Genomic DNA, 17,767 nt, shown 5'->3' with positions numbered 1-17,767 from the left:
AGAAACACTTTACTGTAAAATGTGGACCTTTATAAATGAATTTCCATAATACGAACATTGCACACAGCCACTTACTTGACTGCACAAGTATTAAAGAGTAGATGACCTTAAATGTTCCAGTTTGCAGCTTTTATCTTTTACAGAAAGAGCCACAAAAAATATTAAAAAGTTTCGCTTTCACTGCTTTACTAAAGGATTTTAATGGAAAACTTATTTGACTTGTATTTTCCCAGTTCTATTGCAAGTTCAACACAATAGTGACTTGAAGAAGAAGATCGGCTCAAATCTGATTTGCATTTTGTTCTGTCTCTCCTTTACACACGCTCACATTTACATGCAGTCTACAGATGCAAACGAAGAACTCCACGTTAACATTATTCATGTGTGTTGGGTATTTTTTCCAGGCAGAGCTATAAAACAAGTGCAAGTGGAGAGTAAAAGCGGTCGGTCTTTCTGCTCCATCGTGTGATGGTTTTATATAGATTGAAGCTGTGGAAGAAAAAGCTCCCGAGGGAACAGCAGTATATAATTACAGTTCCTGCTGTCTCTGCTCTCATCAATATTACTGTACGTCCTCTGCAGCCTGCAGCTGCTGAGACACAAAGAGAAAAGGTTTCTGTTTCAAGTCTTCTCCCTCTTGTCTCATTAATGGCCACTTGGACTCACCTCACTGTCAGGGCAGCGGTGATACTCCCTGACTTAACCTTCAAGAAACACTTCATATCACCGTGTTCTTTACAATGCCTTTCTTTCCTGTTTTCACACTACTTTATTTGCTTCTTCCTCCTTCTTTCAGAAAATTATCCTGTCATGTTTAAAGGGGGAAAAAAGCATCTTCTGACCCTTTTAATTTTGCTATATGTCTCAAACTAGTAGTCCTATGCACTGGATTTCAGCTCCTTATGGCCTATGTTTAAGCCCTTAACATATATTGCATAGTGTAAACTGTAAACCTTTCCATGCATTTTCTTCCACTTATATGACTCAGTGCTGCAAGAGGAACTGGAGCCTATACCAGCTGCCAGAGGGCGAACGGTAGCAACCAGAGTGTCACAAGGCCAACACAGAGTGTCAGACGACCACTTTTAAGTGTCTACCAGTGTAATTAATATCTATGAAAATAATTAAAAGCAGAATAGATTCCCATTCCAGCATACATAGACGTTCAGTCTGAAAGGATGAGTGACCTTCTCAAGTTTAAATGAAATAATTTTAGACAAGCTAAATAAATAAAGTAGCCACATATTTCACTTATCTTAACTGCACTACTGCATAATTCTGTATAAACAATCATTCTGTACAATACGATAATTATAATTCTACAACTGTTTACAACTGTTTATAACTTGCATATTTCTATAGCTTTATATTTATATCCTGTTCATAGCCTGTACATAGCTTGTATACCCACTACAGCCTGTACATACTTATAGTTATAGCATATTCATAACATACCTTCATACCGTGTACATTGTAACATACCCATAATAGACCCATTTTTGTACCCTCATACCTATAACAGACCCATTTCGGTAATATATCTATATTATTGCTAATATAAATTTTGTAATATATCTATATCATGGCTAAAGCACTTCTGGATGGATGCAAACTGCATTTCGTTGCCTTGTACTTGTGACATGTGCAATGACAATAAAGTTGAATTCTATTCTATTCTAAATAAACCTAAAACGCATGCACTTTTTTAAAACCATCATAATGAGAGGAAACTATATAAAATGAGCTGCATGCTCAAGATGGATATATAAAAGTTTCCTCTAAGTCTCAACAGTATGAGAAAAATCACCAAGCAGAGCAATGGAGTAAGCTGAAGGTAAGCATCATTAGCATGCAAACCTGCAGCGACTCTTATTGACACCACACTACTTCTCTAATAATGTCTGATTAATATTGGAGCACAGCTATTCACTGTAGGCACCGAAAGAGACGAATGCAAACAGACAGTGAAACGAAGAGAGAGGTAAGAGAAAGAGACAGCTGTAAGGATAATCCTGCACATCACCATGCAGCTGGATACAAACCCTCTACAGCTCAAAATGACAGGGAGCTTCACAGTTTTTATCCCTTTCTGCGCACAGGCAATCAGATTTTCTCTTCTCCCTCGACATCAGCTGCATCGGAAAGGCAGTACGTTTAATAGGCCAATTATAGCCACAGTGACAATGCCGATAAATCAGCTCTTGTTGTTTTCTCTTGCCTTTTAAAGGGTTCGCTCATAAAAAATGCAAGGGATGCAGAGGAACCTCTACATGCTGAACATCTCCCTAGTCTAAAATTCAAACTATGATGGGTTCGCTTTGGTCAGAGCTTCAGCCCCGAGGTGAGCAAACGTTTCAGAGCATTTCTCCTTAGATTGTTCGTTTTAGTTCAAAACATCTTATTTTTTTATATCAGCAAAACTCCAACTTAAACTGGATGTTACTGTTGAATTGCTCAAAAAAACAAGAAAGGAATGTTTTATATAGGTAATTTAAATTAAGACGAGTGTCTAACGGAAAACCGAAGATACCGAAAAGCTTAAAAATGGAAATGTGCAACGTTTGACAATGTTAGTCCAAAGAAAACCAGCATGTTTGATAGGACACCTCTATTTTCAAGAGCTCTAAATCTGGATTGGTTGAGCTTTTGAGCTCATTTTAATCCAGTCCTCATCAACTCCAGTTTTCACCTCCAAATGAAGGTGGTGTTATAATAACCCAGGAGCCATTATTAATTCTCCGATTGCCCATATGAGCAAACTATCAAGGTGAAAGTAATCAAAACTGTAGTTATCGACATCTTAGTGAAATCTTTTCTGAAAATTCACCAAATAGTTTAATTGGGAACTCGGGGCTGTGCTGTTCCGTTCTGCCTCAATGACAGTGATCTTTAAGCTTTTGTGATAAAATCCTCATATAAAGCAGCCCTAGAGGGAAACAGTTAAACAGCTTTTCACAGAAAATGACTACAGTCCCAGAATTCGCCTTGCCACGGCGGAATTAAAAAGTCATTATTAGAATAGCCGGGTCTTTTAGAAGCAATAATATAAAAACAGCTTTTTCCTGCTACACTCTGGCCTTCGTCTGGTCATTCAGTCTTTTGCAGAAACACGCAGTCCTTTAATTTTGACTGCAGAGCAAACATGCCAGGCATTTATTGCAATACCTCTTGTTTGGCAAGGTGAGCGCCTTGTTGAATTTAAGTGCTTGCAACTGTGAGATCTGGCCCCTGAGTTAATATTGCACTGAAGCTCTCAGAGTTCACCACTTTCATCTAGTAAGAGTACATATATTTAATGTCTCACTGGAATTTGAAGGCCCATATTAATGCATTCTTCACAGGAGGCATTTGACATGATGGAAAAGATGGTGGATGTCAAACCTCTGTGCCCAAAGAGCCAATAGAGACCAAAAACTGAGCCTGTTGTGTTGTTGCACTGGCACATTTTTAGCAGAGCCGTTTTCACTGTGTTTTGGCAGAAATACCAACTTGTTGTTATAGTAAAGATGGAGATAAGCTTATAAAATAGTTTTCTGGGCTTTCTCTGTACATAACTTATATGACGTTTGCTCGGTAGTCAGCTTCTGCCTGAAGCTGTTACCAAGATGGCTGGAGAGTACTGACACTTGTTTTCTAGAAGAACTTTGGTGTAAATCGTGAGAGTAAACCAACTGGGATCAAATTTGAAAAGTGGAGTCAGCTGCTATGGCATGCAATAAGATGTGCTTTGAAAGAGATTTATGCTTTATGCTATGCTTTCCTTCACTCATGAAATAGTCTAAACTACAGTATTCATGAATATGGCACAGTAGTTCTTGTCATAAGCATATTATGTTAGCCATATTTGCAGTATAGCTTGTTGCCTTAATATTTGCTAATGAGTACTAAGAACCATGAGCAGATGAGGTTCTTGTCAGCAGTATTTGTAGCTGTTCCACATTTTTACCCCAGTGTTGGCAATTCTCTCTTATAAAAAGAGAGGATTGCCAAAGTTATTGCAACTGCAGATTTTGAGACTTTTCGCCTGATAGGTGAAACAGGGAAACAGCAAAGTTACAAGGATTCAGTAAAAGTCGTGCCTCAGTGCTGCAGTCAACAAGCATCAAAGGTAACCTTTACTTTAAAGGCAAACAATCTCTGTATCTCGATTGTGTCACACCTTTCACCGTTGCTCTACCGCTTGAAGAGTAACTGCAGGCAAATCCACGTGATTCAAACTTTGAGGAAAAGCAGCAATCTGCTGGTGACCAAAGGAAATGCTTTGAACATTCTGCAGTTACTGTTTGCTTTTCTTATTAGAAAACCACTCACAAACCAGTCAGGGAATACATGTTTTTCCACTTACATCTGGTGGTTGTGTCAGGTACAATATGGCAGACAACTCTCGAGCAATATGTGACGTCACATGAGAAGACCATGATGTAAAACGTTTGTGATTTATAGAAAGCTCTAGTTTATTTACTACCGGTATAAGCAATATATGCACTATATAGTTTTTGGTGGCTTACAGTTTTTCATATTTTTGTGAATGATAGGAGGGTGTACAATAACACGGAAAGAAACAGCCAAGGTCGAAATGAAACATATGTCCAATAAAGTGAACTGCGTACCTGGAGGAGGTGAAGGAGTGTTATCGGGCGATGTAGCTGAGGAAGCGAGAAGGCATCCTGGAGAGAAGGTAATGTCATCCAGGCAGATGTCAACCTTTGGATTTCGGCCTACCTTGCCCTCGAACATGACCTGGAAGTCCCTGGAGCTGCTCAGCGGGATCTCCTTCATCTGCCAGTAGTTGCCCTGATCTCCCGTCAGGGTCAGGAGGAGATGGAGATGGCCTTCACTTTTGCTGAACACACTGAGAGTCCCAATGCCATCTCCAGACATGTGGAAGTAGAAACGCATCTGAGAAAAGGAGGAAAATGAAAAAGGTGTTAATTTAAATAGCACAAAAAAAGATCAATAGTTTAGTAACTGTAATGTCTAACCCTGAAGACTTTAAATTTTTTGATGGGAAATGGGGAAAAATGTTGGTACGGACTAATATCCGTACTGTAATAAAGATGTCAAATAATTCAATCGCTACTATATCTACACTGGTACTCTTTCTAAATAATAGGCTTGGATCTTTCAAAGGTCGCTTGCTTGACACACTGATACCACTTTGTTCTCTTCTTTTTTGTTCTTATATTGGTCTACTGTGGAAAGAAACAAAAAGTAGAGGCATGCTAAGGTGATTAAGTTTTAATCCACTCGGTCTGTCACTGGATCGATGTGCTTTTCCCTTCAGTTGTAGCCTTTATTAAGGCACAGAGAGAAATTGTGTTTTTCCATCACACATCAGTGAGTTAGCAGTATATTTTCCAAATAGAGGCTTGTTCAGGAGCTGTGGCAGCACACCTCCCTCTCTCGTTCGCCAGAGAGAGCATTTCCCCCATAGCACAGCCCTCCCTTCAGTTTAATTGGAGCCTTTTTGCTAACCGTGTGATTGATTGACAGGTCAGGAGCAGGATAAGACAGACACGACACACAGAGCAAACCAGGCAGTCAATCAAGAAATCATTTCCCAGTAGAGCATGGGGCTGACAGCTGGGAGGACACACACATACTACCAACCAAGCATACACACTCAGTTGCTAATTGCCTGTTTAGTTGCATCACGTTTTCAGCTCTAATTGTAAGAACAAGAAGGTCAATATTTAAAAGTCATTTCTTAAAACTAAAACTTGCAAGCTGACAGGAATTTCTTAATTTTAAGAAATACGTTCATGTCCTTCCTAATAAACGTTTTCCACTCATCTCTGAAATACATAAGAAACTAAAGTCAGCAGCTGGTTGGGTTTACATGAAAAGTACATCTCATCTTTACACTTGTTTGAGGACTAAATGACAAGAAAGACTATTTTCATCTCCATCGCCTCTTTATGCTAAGCTAAGCTAAGTTAGCTTAGCTACAGCTAGCTCTTAGCAGCAACTGAGCGTATTTTCCAAAAAGTTGAACTTGAATCTTGATAGTGTGAATATACCAAAACCACTGATATATATTAAATATATATATTTTACATTAGTTACTACTGAAAGTCAAACATAAATATATTATATTATACACTGCTGTGCAAAAATTCTCAAGACACCCTTTATTTCTTTATATTTTACTAAGAAAACTGAAGGTAGAAGTAGAGGTTTATTGAAATGTGCACTTCAACACTACAGCCACAAATCAAGATAAAGCCTCCACTGTGTTTTAGAAATCACTGTAAGCACTGTAAGCACATTGGTGGGAATTACAACTAGAAATTTCAAATCTGGATTCATAACTTCATAAGACCTGTTTTCACTGTTTTTGAGTGAAGTTCTTGTGTAATCTGGCATACCTCAGCCTTTTCTTCCTGTTTCCCTTCCACTGACACCTACAAAAGGCATCTCTTGGGTCCTCTGTCAGATCTTTGTTGGATATTTTTCCCCTATTACTTAAAGATATTACTTAAAAATACTATTAATCTGCTGTAGATAGGTTTTCAGGCCAGTTAATTGTTCATTTGTCCTCTATCTGTCCAGTTTCCTCATACTGCATACCATGCAAAAAGATGGCACATTTTCAGTTATTATATCTTTGGGAATCATCTTGTTGGTGCAACTATACAATTTTATTAGTGTCAAACTGTGTTATCTTTGGCATTTTTCAAAGATTCAACAATAGAAATGGGAATAAATTATGCATTAGTGCATAAAGTTGAAAAACAGCCAATGTCCAAAGAACAACTTCCAAGGATCTTCAGGAAGTTTGGAAAATTATTGCTTGAAATCATTTAAAGTATAAGAAAGTTTTGCTGATTGGAAGCAAAATATGTAGAAATCAGTTGTAGTTCAAAGGTTTTGCACACACACAAGTCCCAGACAATTATCTGAATAACATCAATCATGTTGTTATAAAGCAATGTTTCTTAAGAGATCTAATTAGGAATCCACTGACTCACAAAACCCAAAGATGGGAGGATTCAACAGGGCATGATGATTATTAATATATTGTTAAATAATGCATATTTTATAATATTAATTAAAAATACAGTATTTTATTATATAGCTCAAATAATCCATCCATCCATCCTAGGGTTAAATGGAATTTGTGTTGGTACCAGGACACACCTGCCTACCAACCAGCCTACCAGCTCAAATCATGCCACATCAAAACCAATAGAAACGGCCAAATTTTGATGACCTCAGAATTTAAAATTTTAATCTGTGGTAAAGTGTTTTTTAGCGTCTTCATTTAGCTGTATTTTTAATAATTCTCGTACATTCTGTCCTTTGACCTTGACCTGACCTTGCACTGTGAGCTCCTGCGGCTCAGTAGGGGTCCTATTATACGAGCGGTGCTGCCATCTTCCTGAGGAAATGAACTTTCCAAGTAGAGGTAGTGTCCCGAGGAGTTTCTCAGGGTGTGGTCAGTTGATGGCCTAGTTCCAATGGTTGGACTGCTGCTGATCCTCCAATCAAAGTCATCCTCTTGGCACTGGCGCCAGGAACAGAGGTCAAACTCAAAACTGCAGCGTTCAATAAAACCCTCTGAAAGATGGCAATAAAAGAAGAACTCAATCACAGCTGTTCATTTATCAGAAAATTAATCTTCCACTTAAAGTCATCAGCCAAACATTAGAAGAGGCCTCACGGCAGATGTAGGGGTTCTCGTCTGAGCTGTCCCCGCAGTGGTTGATGAAGTCACACAGGTTGTCCTGAGGGATGCAGTGGCCATTTGCACAGGTGTACTGCTCAGGTGTGCAAGGCTGGTCTGAAGGAAGAGGAGGGGAGCAATCCACGAAGCCGACGTCATCTATTACCAAGTCACCCATGTAGCTGATCCCTCGTTTAGCAGAGAATACCACCTGAAAAAGAACAACAGACCCGGGATCAACTCTGAGTCCTCACTTTTTTTGGAGAGGTCGATGCTTAATGTTATCAGGCAAGCCGCGGAAACAGAAGAGCCGATAGCCCCTGTCCTAATGAGTCTTGTTATTCCGCGTCTAGTGGCAGTCAGCTGATGAAGTGCTCGGAGGGGAAAGGAAAAGGGCACTTGTAGTCTCAAAAAGGGCTCTGAAGGTTTGGTGTGTAAAGCCTTTCAGCTGCTGATTGTACCATCAGCTCTGATCTGACTCTCTGTTCTGACAAAGGTTAATGTGCATCAGTGGGATGACTTCTCCGGTGCAATCAAGCCACCGGGGCAGGCACTGTACTTTTATCTGGGTGTGGCAGTTTTGCCCCTCAGATGAAGACATTGATTATCTCTTGTTTTGAAAGGACAGGCACTTCTCTAAAGATTGCCTTAGGTCAAGTGGCTGTGAAGAATTAAATGGAATTTAAATCATTGACATTTTTTAGTAAAACTCTGTTTTCACTTTGACATGATTTTGAATTAATTTTTGTCAGAAAAAAAGCCAAATTATATTGTCCAGAATTTTACTTATTAAAAACAATAAAAGGGTGAAACCACAGCAAATCATCTGCCTTCATCTCACTCTAGCCTCCTCTTCTGTGGCACCAACTCTTTTCATATCCTTCCTTACTACATCCATGAATCTTTTCTGTGGTCTACCTCTTTCCTCCTGCTTGGCAGCTCCATCGTCTATATCCTTTGTCCAGTACATCCACTACTCTACTGCACATGTCCAAACATCTCTGCCCTGCCTCTCTAACTTTGTCTCCAAACCACTAAACCCGAGCTGCCCTTTTGATGCTGCTGATGAAAATCTGAGCATCTTCAACTTCACCTCCAGCTCAGATTCGTTGGTTTTGTCAGTATCACTATCTCCAATCCACACATCATAGCAGGTGTAAATACTATCTTGTAAACCTTCCCTTTCACTTTTGCAGCTGTTGTTCTGTCATTTTATACTTTTACTGTATATCATTATAAAAATACCACTGTATAAAATGTCTAAATTGTTTAAAAATGACTATTTTATATTATTTTTTATATAAAAGTTGATATGAACCATTTCATTGCATTAAACTGATTTAGATATCTCACTAGTTTTCTTAGGGAAAAATTATGTAACAGACCTGGACATTACTCAATAACCCCAAAAACACTTCTCCTCGTCTCCATTTGTTGCCTTGGTTACCAGTCTCAGTCCAAACCTCATGAGTGATGTTTGTTTGCTTCAGCAGCACCTGCAGACATCAACATATTTCCGTGACTCAATTCTGATGAGACCCCATACACAGAAATGATCTGTCTGCTCTCTTTACCTTCAGTGTTCCCACGGTGAAGCCCCTCATGTGGTACCAGAAGACCAGGGTGCACTGCGGCCCAGTGGAGGAGATGACAGGAGTCTGGAGGTCAGTGGTCTGACCGTATCCACCGTTTGAACTGTCTGCATACATATACCACCCCTTGGAGCTGTTGCTATCAGAGGAATATCAGGAATACAGAATAAGATCTCAAATTCAGCTGCGGATCTGAGACGGAAATGAGGATTTAAATCAGCTTTAGTAATGTCTTTAGCCTGAGTGCCTTGGATATACTGAGAAAGGGCTCTGCATTGGAACTGACAGCTGTATTTTTATTTAGTGTATTATAGTGCAAAAATATACACTTTTTTTCAGTAAAACATTTGTCTTAAAGGAAACAACCCATTTGTGATTTCTTGGCATTTCTCTTGGGAAATATTTGTTTATGATTTTTACCCTTCAGGCCTAAACGGCTGATGGGATATTGTTATTGCCCTGCCAGGCAGGCGGGAAAGGTGAACACCCTTACAAATACGAATGCAAGAAAGAGGCGATGTAGGGCTTTCAAATTGATACTGTTGGGGTTTCTACTAAAAATCTCAAGGATGGGAATCTGGTGAATGCGATAACGAGAAGGAAGTCATGTAGGATTTTTCAATTGATACCATAGCTGCATCTACCAGGAGGCTGAGGAGAACCACTGGCAGCTGTCTGTATATTTTGTAGATTGTTACATTTTCCCAGAGGGAATAAATTGCTGAAGAAGTAAGAAAGTTCAAAAACACTCAGCTGGGAGAACATCTGGCAATTAATTAATTTAATTGGTAGAAGTAAAGATGGGCAGAGGCTCTCCAATCTGTGAAAGGGTGCGTAAGAAGATGACTTCAAAAACAATGTTCCTAAACGTCAAATTGCAGAGCCTTTGCAACTGTCATCGTCTACAGTGCATAACATCATCAAAAGATTCAGAGAAACTGGAAATGTCTCTGTGTGTAAGGACAAGGCTGAAGACCTTTATTGGATGGTGCTCCGTCCCTCAGACAAGACTGCAACACTCATCAGCATGATTGTGTCACTGACATTACTAAATGGGCCCAGGAACACTTCCAGAAACCACTGACGGTTAAGATGCGAACTAAAGCTGCAAAAAGAAAGCCATATTTGAACATGCTTCAGAAGCGCCGTCGTGTCCTGTGGGCCAAGACTCATTTGAAATGGACTGTCTCACAGTGGGAAAGTATTCTATATCCAGATTAGACAATCTTGTTGGTAATCCCGGATGCTGCGGAGAAGGAAGCCCTTCCAACATGCTATCAGCGTTCAGTTCAAAAGCCAGCATCTCTGATGGTATGGAGGTGCCTAAGTGCACATGCACGTTTTGGAAGGAAGTATCAATGCTGAAAGGTATTATAAAGGTTTCAAAATGAACAATAATACTGAAAAAATTTCAAAAACTCTTAGGTAGGTGCTTACAGGGTGTGGTCATTAGTAGGACGGTGGTACTCCTCTCCAAAATGATTGCTCTCCCCTTGGTCACATGACCAGCGAAACGAGTGATTTAGTATGAAAGAGGGTTTGACGATCTTCCACCCACAACTGTCACCTCCTTCAAAATCACAGCTTTCCTTCACTGGAAAAGAGGGGACATAAAAATAAAAAATGTCTCAAAAACATTTAAGAAGACTGATAATGCAATAGTTAAAGCCTTTTAAATGTTTTACCACAACTTATTTCGTCTGATCCATCAGAGCAATCATATCTAAAGTCGCACACTTTACTGAAGGGAATGCACTCCCCATATGTCCCACAAGGAAACTCTCCATAATGGCACATATTGGGTTGAACTGTGGGGGCTGGAGTCGTCACTGCTGGAGTTGTATTATTCAGTGTGGGGAGCTCTCCTAGAGCAAGAGACAGTAGAAAATAACTAACACTGGAAACAGAATTTCACTGTACAGTTTTGTGTTGTAATCATTTACCTTCATAAGGCTCACAGTTGAGGAAGGAAAGGTCATCAATAGCAATGTCTCCAGTAAAATCATCTCCAACTGTACCTTGAATCAAAATCTGGGAAATAAACACACGGCATATTCAGTCGACGAGTTAGCGTATAAAGTCCGTCCAAAGCTTTTAACAGTAACAGCTGTAGCTGCTGGTGTATTAATTTAGGAACCAATTAAAAGTGAACTCAGGATTTTGGTATTAAGTACATCTGCTGGGACACTTTTGGTTATTTCGAAAATGTTCATATAACCTTTTGGTTCACTCACAACAGTCTCTGTTACCTTGCTAATATCTACTGAAGTAAGCCCAATTAGATAGCTATACGAAGGTCTAAGTAAAAATTCTCTGTTAGAGAGAAGTACGGTGGCCCTGAGAGGCCAAACGGACTGCAACTTAAGAACACCAGCAATAAGAAAAACGCTGCAAAAGCACACAGAACACAACGGAAATAGGAAAAACAAAAACCGAAATAGGAAAAACACAAGGGAAGTGTCTCTGGCGAGACAATAACCCGACAACCAGTTGCAGGAACCAAAATATGCTAAGAATTGCGCTGGGAGACACTTAAAAGAAGGGTAGGATCTATCGGCTCTGTGAGGAAGGAAAAGATGAGAGGTAAGTGTGTTAGCCAGGGGCGTAATGTCCAGGGGGGTTATGACCCCCCCCCCAATAATCAGACCAAACCAATATAACCCCCCCAATAAAATTATGAATTATCTTGCATAAATAGGCTGTTGATTTTCTTCTGGGAATTTATCCAGATTTATTTATTTATTTAGAGATCTTGACCCCCCCAATGTTCAGCACAAAGTTACGCCGATGGTGTTAGCCTTACTATTAGCCTAAAAATTCATTATCAGTATTATATGAATCATGATAAAACACACCTACCATGTTTTGTGTTCCTGCAACTGGTCTGTCGGGTTATTGTCTCCCCAGAAACACTTCCCTTGTGTTTTTTCCTATTTCGGTTTTCGTTTTTCCTATTTCTGTTTTGAATTTTTCCTATTTCCGTTGTCGTTTTTCCTATTTCCATTGTGTTTTGTGTGCTTTTGCAGCATTTTTCTTATTGCTGGTGTTTTCTTAAGTTGCAGTTCGTTTGGCCTTTCAGGGCCACCGAAGAAAAGATTGCACACAGACAGATTACACACAAGTTTTACGGAGGAAACACTGAAAAAAACTTTTTTTTAATGTTTAATCATATCACCTTCAGTCTGAGCAACATGCTAAAATTTGCTAACATTAGCTTTGTGTGTTTGTTCTGTAAGGCCTCAGGCACAGAGGCCTAGGGACTAGTTGACAAGGTGAAACTGGTCACACCAGAAACCACCTCGCGATTGATCCTCTGCCTAATCACACAAGCTTATCATGTGACTTAGGGTTAGTCACATGAGTGGGGCAAGGTCTCACAAGGGCTCACCTGAAACCTTGGCTGATCGTTACCCACAACTGTTTTCCCACCTTGACTCGTGTGATTAGGCAGAGGATCAATAGTTGGTCCACGACCCTGTTAGGGACACTCCCAATATGGCTTAAAAATCTGGGATTCTCTACCAATTGCTTTTAGAACTGAAGAAGCTTCTTGGATCACAGGTTGAAACGTCTTCAAGAAACTTAAAGAAGTCTGGAGGCTTTTCTTTCTAAGCTCTTGATTAGTGCCTTACTGTTGCTTAACAGTAAGGCACTAATTCTCAAGTTTTTGAGTGGCAGCAGCAATCTGCTAGCAACCAAAGCAAGTTTACATGGAGGTTTTTGTTGCAATGCGTAGCACCTTGGTACCTACAACGGACAACTTGATTCGATATATTAGTGGCTCAATAATGCAAATTAACAATTATCAATACTTGGCAAAAGCCTCCTTTATCTAAAACTGCCGAAATGCCAATAAATTAGACGCATATTTCTTCATTTAATTATTGACTTGAATTTTTCTTATAGAAAGCATTCAGTTATCCAGGTTATATGTGTTTCCCCTTTTTTAAACAATTTTCTCAGAGATGTTGTTTCAGCAGTCACTTGCATGCTTCTGACTGCAAAAAAGGGAAGTATCATTTAGAAATACTCGAATACGAAGATTCTCATCAGGTTTTAAAAAGAAAACAGCTTGAACGTGAAAAGTACAGAAATGTTTTTACAGATAATTTTGCCTCTATAAGATCCTACATACGTGCAGAATAAGGCACCTTAATAGTTTAAGTTTTCATATTATCACATTTGGATGATTTAAGCAGGAAATGCAATGATGTATGTCTTTTTGTTCTTACATTGACCACATTAAGTCTTAATGGAAATGTAAAAGGATGAATTTGACACAACTGACTATTCAGATGCCCGGTTTTTAGAGTTTGTCATTTCATGGCACTTTGCCTGCACTGGGAGCAAATGGATCACTCTGAATTTGAATTTAATTCATCAGTGTCTGTTTTTCTCCCACTTTTACCCTTTCTGCAGTGAATTGACTTGACACACAGAGTTGCTGTTTTCATTGCCATAGCAGAGCAAAAGTCTTTAACTGCCTGTCAAGTTATACTCACTCATGAGTAATGACAACAGAACATCCATCTTGAGGGATCGATGTTAAGCAGTGAAGCTATTAAATGGATCTTCATCACGCAATGGTGGAGTGCACTCCATGCAGACGCTTTGCTTCACTAATGTCTCGGCGTTGTCTGCAAAGGGAACTGTTTTTACCTAGAGCTTATGTGTGCATATCTACTTTGATTACACAAGGGAGCCAAAAGCAAATGACTCACAGTGGGATGCCAAGACTGTAACATCACAGGGTTTACCTAAGAGTTATATCTTAACCACTGTGTAAGCAGAACTTTGAGATATTTTCTTCCTATTTCCGTATTTTCATTTTGCCATGTATTGAGTGTACTGTCTGAAAGTCGGTTTTTTAAAACGACAGTCACAGATTAAATTGAGCACATCACATGTTTTACCAATTATACTCTTAAAATGATGCTTAAAGGTTAAAACATCCAAGAAAAATCCCACAAACGTGAAACAATAAATACCTCACTGAAAATGCCACACTGCTTTATAATGATGTCTATGTAAATGCTACCATTAGCTAACCTGGAAAGGCTGAGCGCTGCTGAGGTAAAGAGTCTCCCTGTGCCAGAAGTCTCCTTGATTTCCATATTTCACCCACAGCATCTGGCCACGGCCTGTAGCAGTGGTCCTCAAGTACACCGCCAGGTAGAACACATATTTTCCAAACATGTGGTAATAGAAGCGGAAAGCACAGTGGTTGTACGACTTGCCACCGTGGTGGGTGGGTTTGAAGACTGGACTGAGCAACACCGCCGTGTCTTTGAACTCCCGAGGGGCAGATGCCTCAATGTAGAGGTAGTGGCCATAGACAGTGCCCAATGTGTGGTCCTTCAAAGGGCCTGTGTTAAAGGATGGAGTCGGGCCTTGGTAGATGGTCCAGTCAAAAACATCTTCTCCAGTCTGTTCCTGTTTCCAGTTACACAGCCCATGTTCAAAGTCACACTGCAGCTCTGGAGCTGTGACACATGGCAGAGAGAAATTCACTACAGACAAAACTACAACAATAAAAAGCAATAAAAAGCAATCAACATCTTGTCTTTGTCCATTTAATTGTATTTGTCTACCGTTAAGAAAACTTGAATTTTCCAGACTGACATTGATAAACATTGATAAACACACAAAAAAGTGCCAGAATCAGTGCAGCAGAGTCTACTGGCCACACATGAAAATAATAAATATTTTCATATACAGTCTACAAGCAGAACTTGAGAATGTATGACTACGTTTTACCCATAATTTAACTTCGCCACAGATAGTGCCATTTCAGATCTACTGCTTTAACACAGCAGCAGCAGCTAATGTAGCGTTAAGCAGAAGTAAGGAGCTTCAAAATGCTTTATGCAACTTTTAAAAACTTTTTTCATATCTGCAGTAACGCTACCCAGGACCTGCAAACAGATTTTAATGTGTGAAATTAGAGATGAGCAGCTTTATGTAAAATATCTAAACAATTCCTCCACCAAAGAATATAGTCCTCTTGGAAGGAGAAACAGATATTTTTATGAGCTGAATGCCTCAGATTAAACTTGTTTATTATTTCTGCATTTATAAACCAAGTCTGTTGCAAGTGAAATTAAATGAAGTAGCTTCATCTCAACAAGCTAAGACAGGGGAATGCCCTGTAGACACTGATGCAACACTATGACGAGTACTTTTACTTTTGATCCAGAACAAACATCAAAAACACTCACAACATCCTGCCTCATCTGATCCATCCCCACAGTCGTCCACAAGGTCACAGAGCTGCAGATGCTCCACACATGCCTTGGTGTGCACGCAGTGGAAATGTGTGTGGGGTGGGCACTCATCCACCGCCGGAGGCAGAGAGCAGTTCTTGAAAGCGATATCGTCTAGAGCGGTGACTCCATCGAACACGCCGAGGCTGATTTTAGCCAGGGAGATCTGGAAAGGCTGGGTGATGCGTCCCAGCTGTACGGTGACCTGGTTCCAGTGGGGTCCTTGGTCGTACAATGTTCTCCATATGACAGTGTGGTTTTCAACTCCTTCGATTCGAAGTGACATGTCAGCAGCTCCCACAGATATGCCTGAATTATAATGCCTGAGGGGAATAAGACAGTGATGGAAGACAAAATGTTAATTTTGAATGGATGCATTCCCTCATGCTATACCTGAAACCTTTGCCTTCATCCACATACTGTAGTGAAAATACTCAATGGACATAATACCTGAGGACACTGAAGGAAAAAAATGACCATTTATAAAGCTCCTGCTTTCTGCCTGGAGAACTTCTCCAATCACCCAGGGGAAAACTATAATCTGTTATTAGACATAAACCTTCAGGGGCCATAAAACTGTCAGAACAGGACAGATTCAGATACTTCTTATTGTGTGTGATTGTGAAAGATGAGATATGCTTAGAGTGCAAAACTGAGACAGGTAAAATGATGAGTGGAGGTAAGAACGAGATCAAACAAGTAGTAGAAAGCAGAGAGGACAGCAAGTGGAAAAGCGTGTTTTCATAGCAATGAATCTTGTCAAACTACTTTGTGGGCTTGACAAAGAAATGAAGACTGGTTGTGATGTGCTGGCTTTAAAGTAGTGTGACTCTAACCAGAAGGTCATGGTGCAGGCAGCAGCCGATTGCTGGAACCGCGGTCCTCGGAGAGCAGCGTTTGGAAACAGACTGCTGCTATTCTTGAATATAAACATGAAGTGACCTGCAATGAGAAATGACAATTACTATTCAGCATCTACTTTTTTTAAAAAGTTCTGTAAACAACTTGCTTCACCAGACAGTCAGTGAGTCACTGACCAGAAACTCTTATGGAAGTTCTTTTAGTTAAACATCTTCCCACGTTGTTGTTGTTGTTTTTGCTCCCTTACGGGTCTATTTTATCTGTGTTTCCTTTGGGATGTCTGTGAAATACAATGTCTAGTGTAAAAGAGATTATATATCTTCTTCTTTTAAATTTCAGCACAGAGCAAGATGTTGTGGATCACACAGGTTGGCTTGCTGGCCAACAGCCAGGAGCCAAATATAGAAACGGTCAGTGCAGCAGCATTCACACAAATCATAAAATCATGCCGTTCTGCAAACAGCACAAAAATAATAATAATAATAATAATAATAATAATAATAATAATAATAATAATAATAATAATAATACAGCTTAAAAAACAAAGCTGAGAAAAAAGAAGTTTTCAGCTGGAAGATAACTGCAAGTAGGCACAGAATAGAAAAGTTCTTTAACTTGATTCTAGTTCAGGTTCTATCTTTTCTTTCTTACCAGAGATGCAACAAAAAAACCACATAGTGGCTATAATAATACAGCAGTGCTGTTTTATATGCTTCAGCCAACAACTTAAAACAATCTTTGCTGTAATTAAGAGCTTGAAGATATTTAATAAGTGGGACGTCAAAGATTAGTGTCACTTACTCTGGACCAGACTAACTGTGAAATATGGTCACAGTCTCTCCTTGGTGATTAAAAATAACTGCTGCAGAACAGTGAAGCTGACCTTTGAGTATTTGAACAGATAATGTCCTCGTCATTTTGCGAAGTGTTGTGATGATTAGTTTGGTAAATGGAATGGTTCTTATATAGAGCTTTCTACTCTATCTGAGCACTCAAAGCACTTTATACAACTTACCTCATTCAAACATTCACAACTATTCAATTCATACAAGCAAATTCTTTCTACTCTCACACTCACACTCACTCGTTCAACTTGGGATTAGTATCTTACAAAAGGATAGTTTTTCCTTCATGAAATCGATTAAACATTTCTACAAACTTCTGTAAAATTCCCTCAACAAATCTTTCTTTACCTATTTAAGAGAAGAGATCACAAGCTTCTGTGATGCCTGGTGTGATTAATGGGAGTGTTGTGTCAGGAAAGACTTCTGGTGTAAAATCTGTGCCAAATCAAACATGGATCCATCTGCTGTGGTGATCCACTGGGAAATGAGGGAGCAGCTAAAAGTTTCCAATTTTTAATGACAAATTATAACAGAAAAGTT

General features: G+C 39.5%; 1 protein-coding gene across 1 annotated transcript in view; it reads right to left on the bottom strand.

The window, feature by feature from the left end:
• malrd1 (MAM and LDL receptor class A domain containing 1) overlaps nucleotides 1-17,767 on the bottom strand; it is a 71,759-nt gene that overhangs the window by 32,398 nt on the left and 21,594 nt on the right. The window contains exons 8-18 of the mRNA XM_080306056.1: nucleotides 16,358-16,463; nucleotides 15,477-15,844; nucleotides 14,308-14,741; nucleotides 11,202-11,289; nucleotides 10,944-11,123; nucleotides 10,696-10,852; nucleotides 9,241-9,397; nucleotides 9,052-9,162; nucleotides 7,664-7,877; nucleotides 7,319-7,560; nucleotides 4,611-4,899 (exon numbers count right to left, since the gene is read on the bottom strand). Coding sequence (XP_080162182.1) covers nucleotides 4,611-4,899; nucleotides 7,319-7,560; nucleotides 7,664-7,877; nucleotides 9,052-9,162; nucleotides 9,241-9,397; nucleotides 10,696-10,852; nucleotides 10,944-11,123; nucleotides 11,202-11,289; nucleotides 14,308-14,741; nucleotides 15,477-15,844; nucleotides 16,358-16,463 — 2,346 coding nt within the window. The remainder of the gene's footprint in view (nucleotides 1-4,610; nucleotides 4,900-7,318; nucleotides 7,561-7,663; nucleotides 7,878-9,051; nucleotides 9,163-9,240; nucleotides 9,398-10,695; nucleotides 10,853-10,943; nucleotides 11,124-11,201; nucleotides 11,290-14,307; nucleotides 14,742-15,476; nucleotides 15,845-16,357; nucleotides 16,464-17,767) is intronic.

Source organism: Astatotilapia calliptera, chromosome 9 (assembly GCF_964374335.1).
Source record: "Astatotilapia calliptera chromosome 9, fAstCal68.1, whole genome shotgun sequence".
In the NCBI taxonomy this organism is placed as follows: Eukaryota; Metazoa; Chordata; class Actinopteri; order Cichliformes; family Cichlidae; genus Astatotilapia; species Astatotilapia calliptera.
The sequence above is the reverse complement of the archived record's forward strand: the minus strand, read 5'-3'. Positions and strand labels throughout refer to the sequence as shown.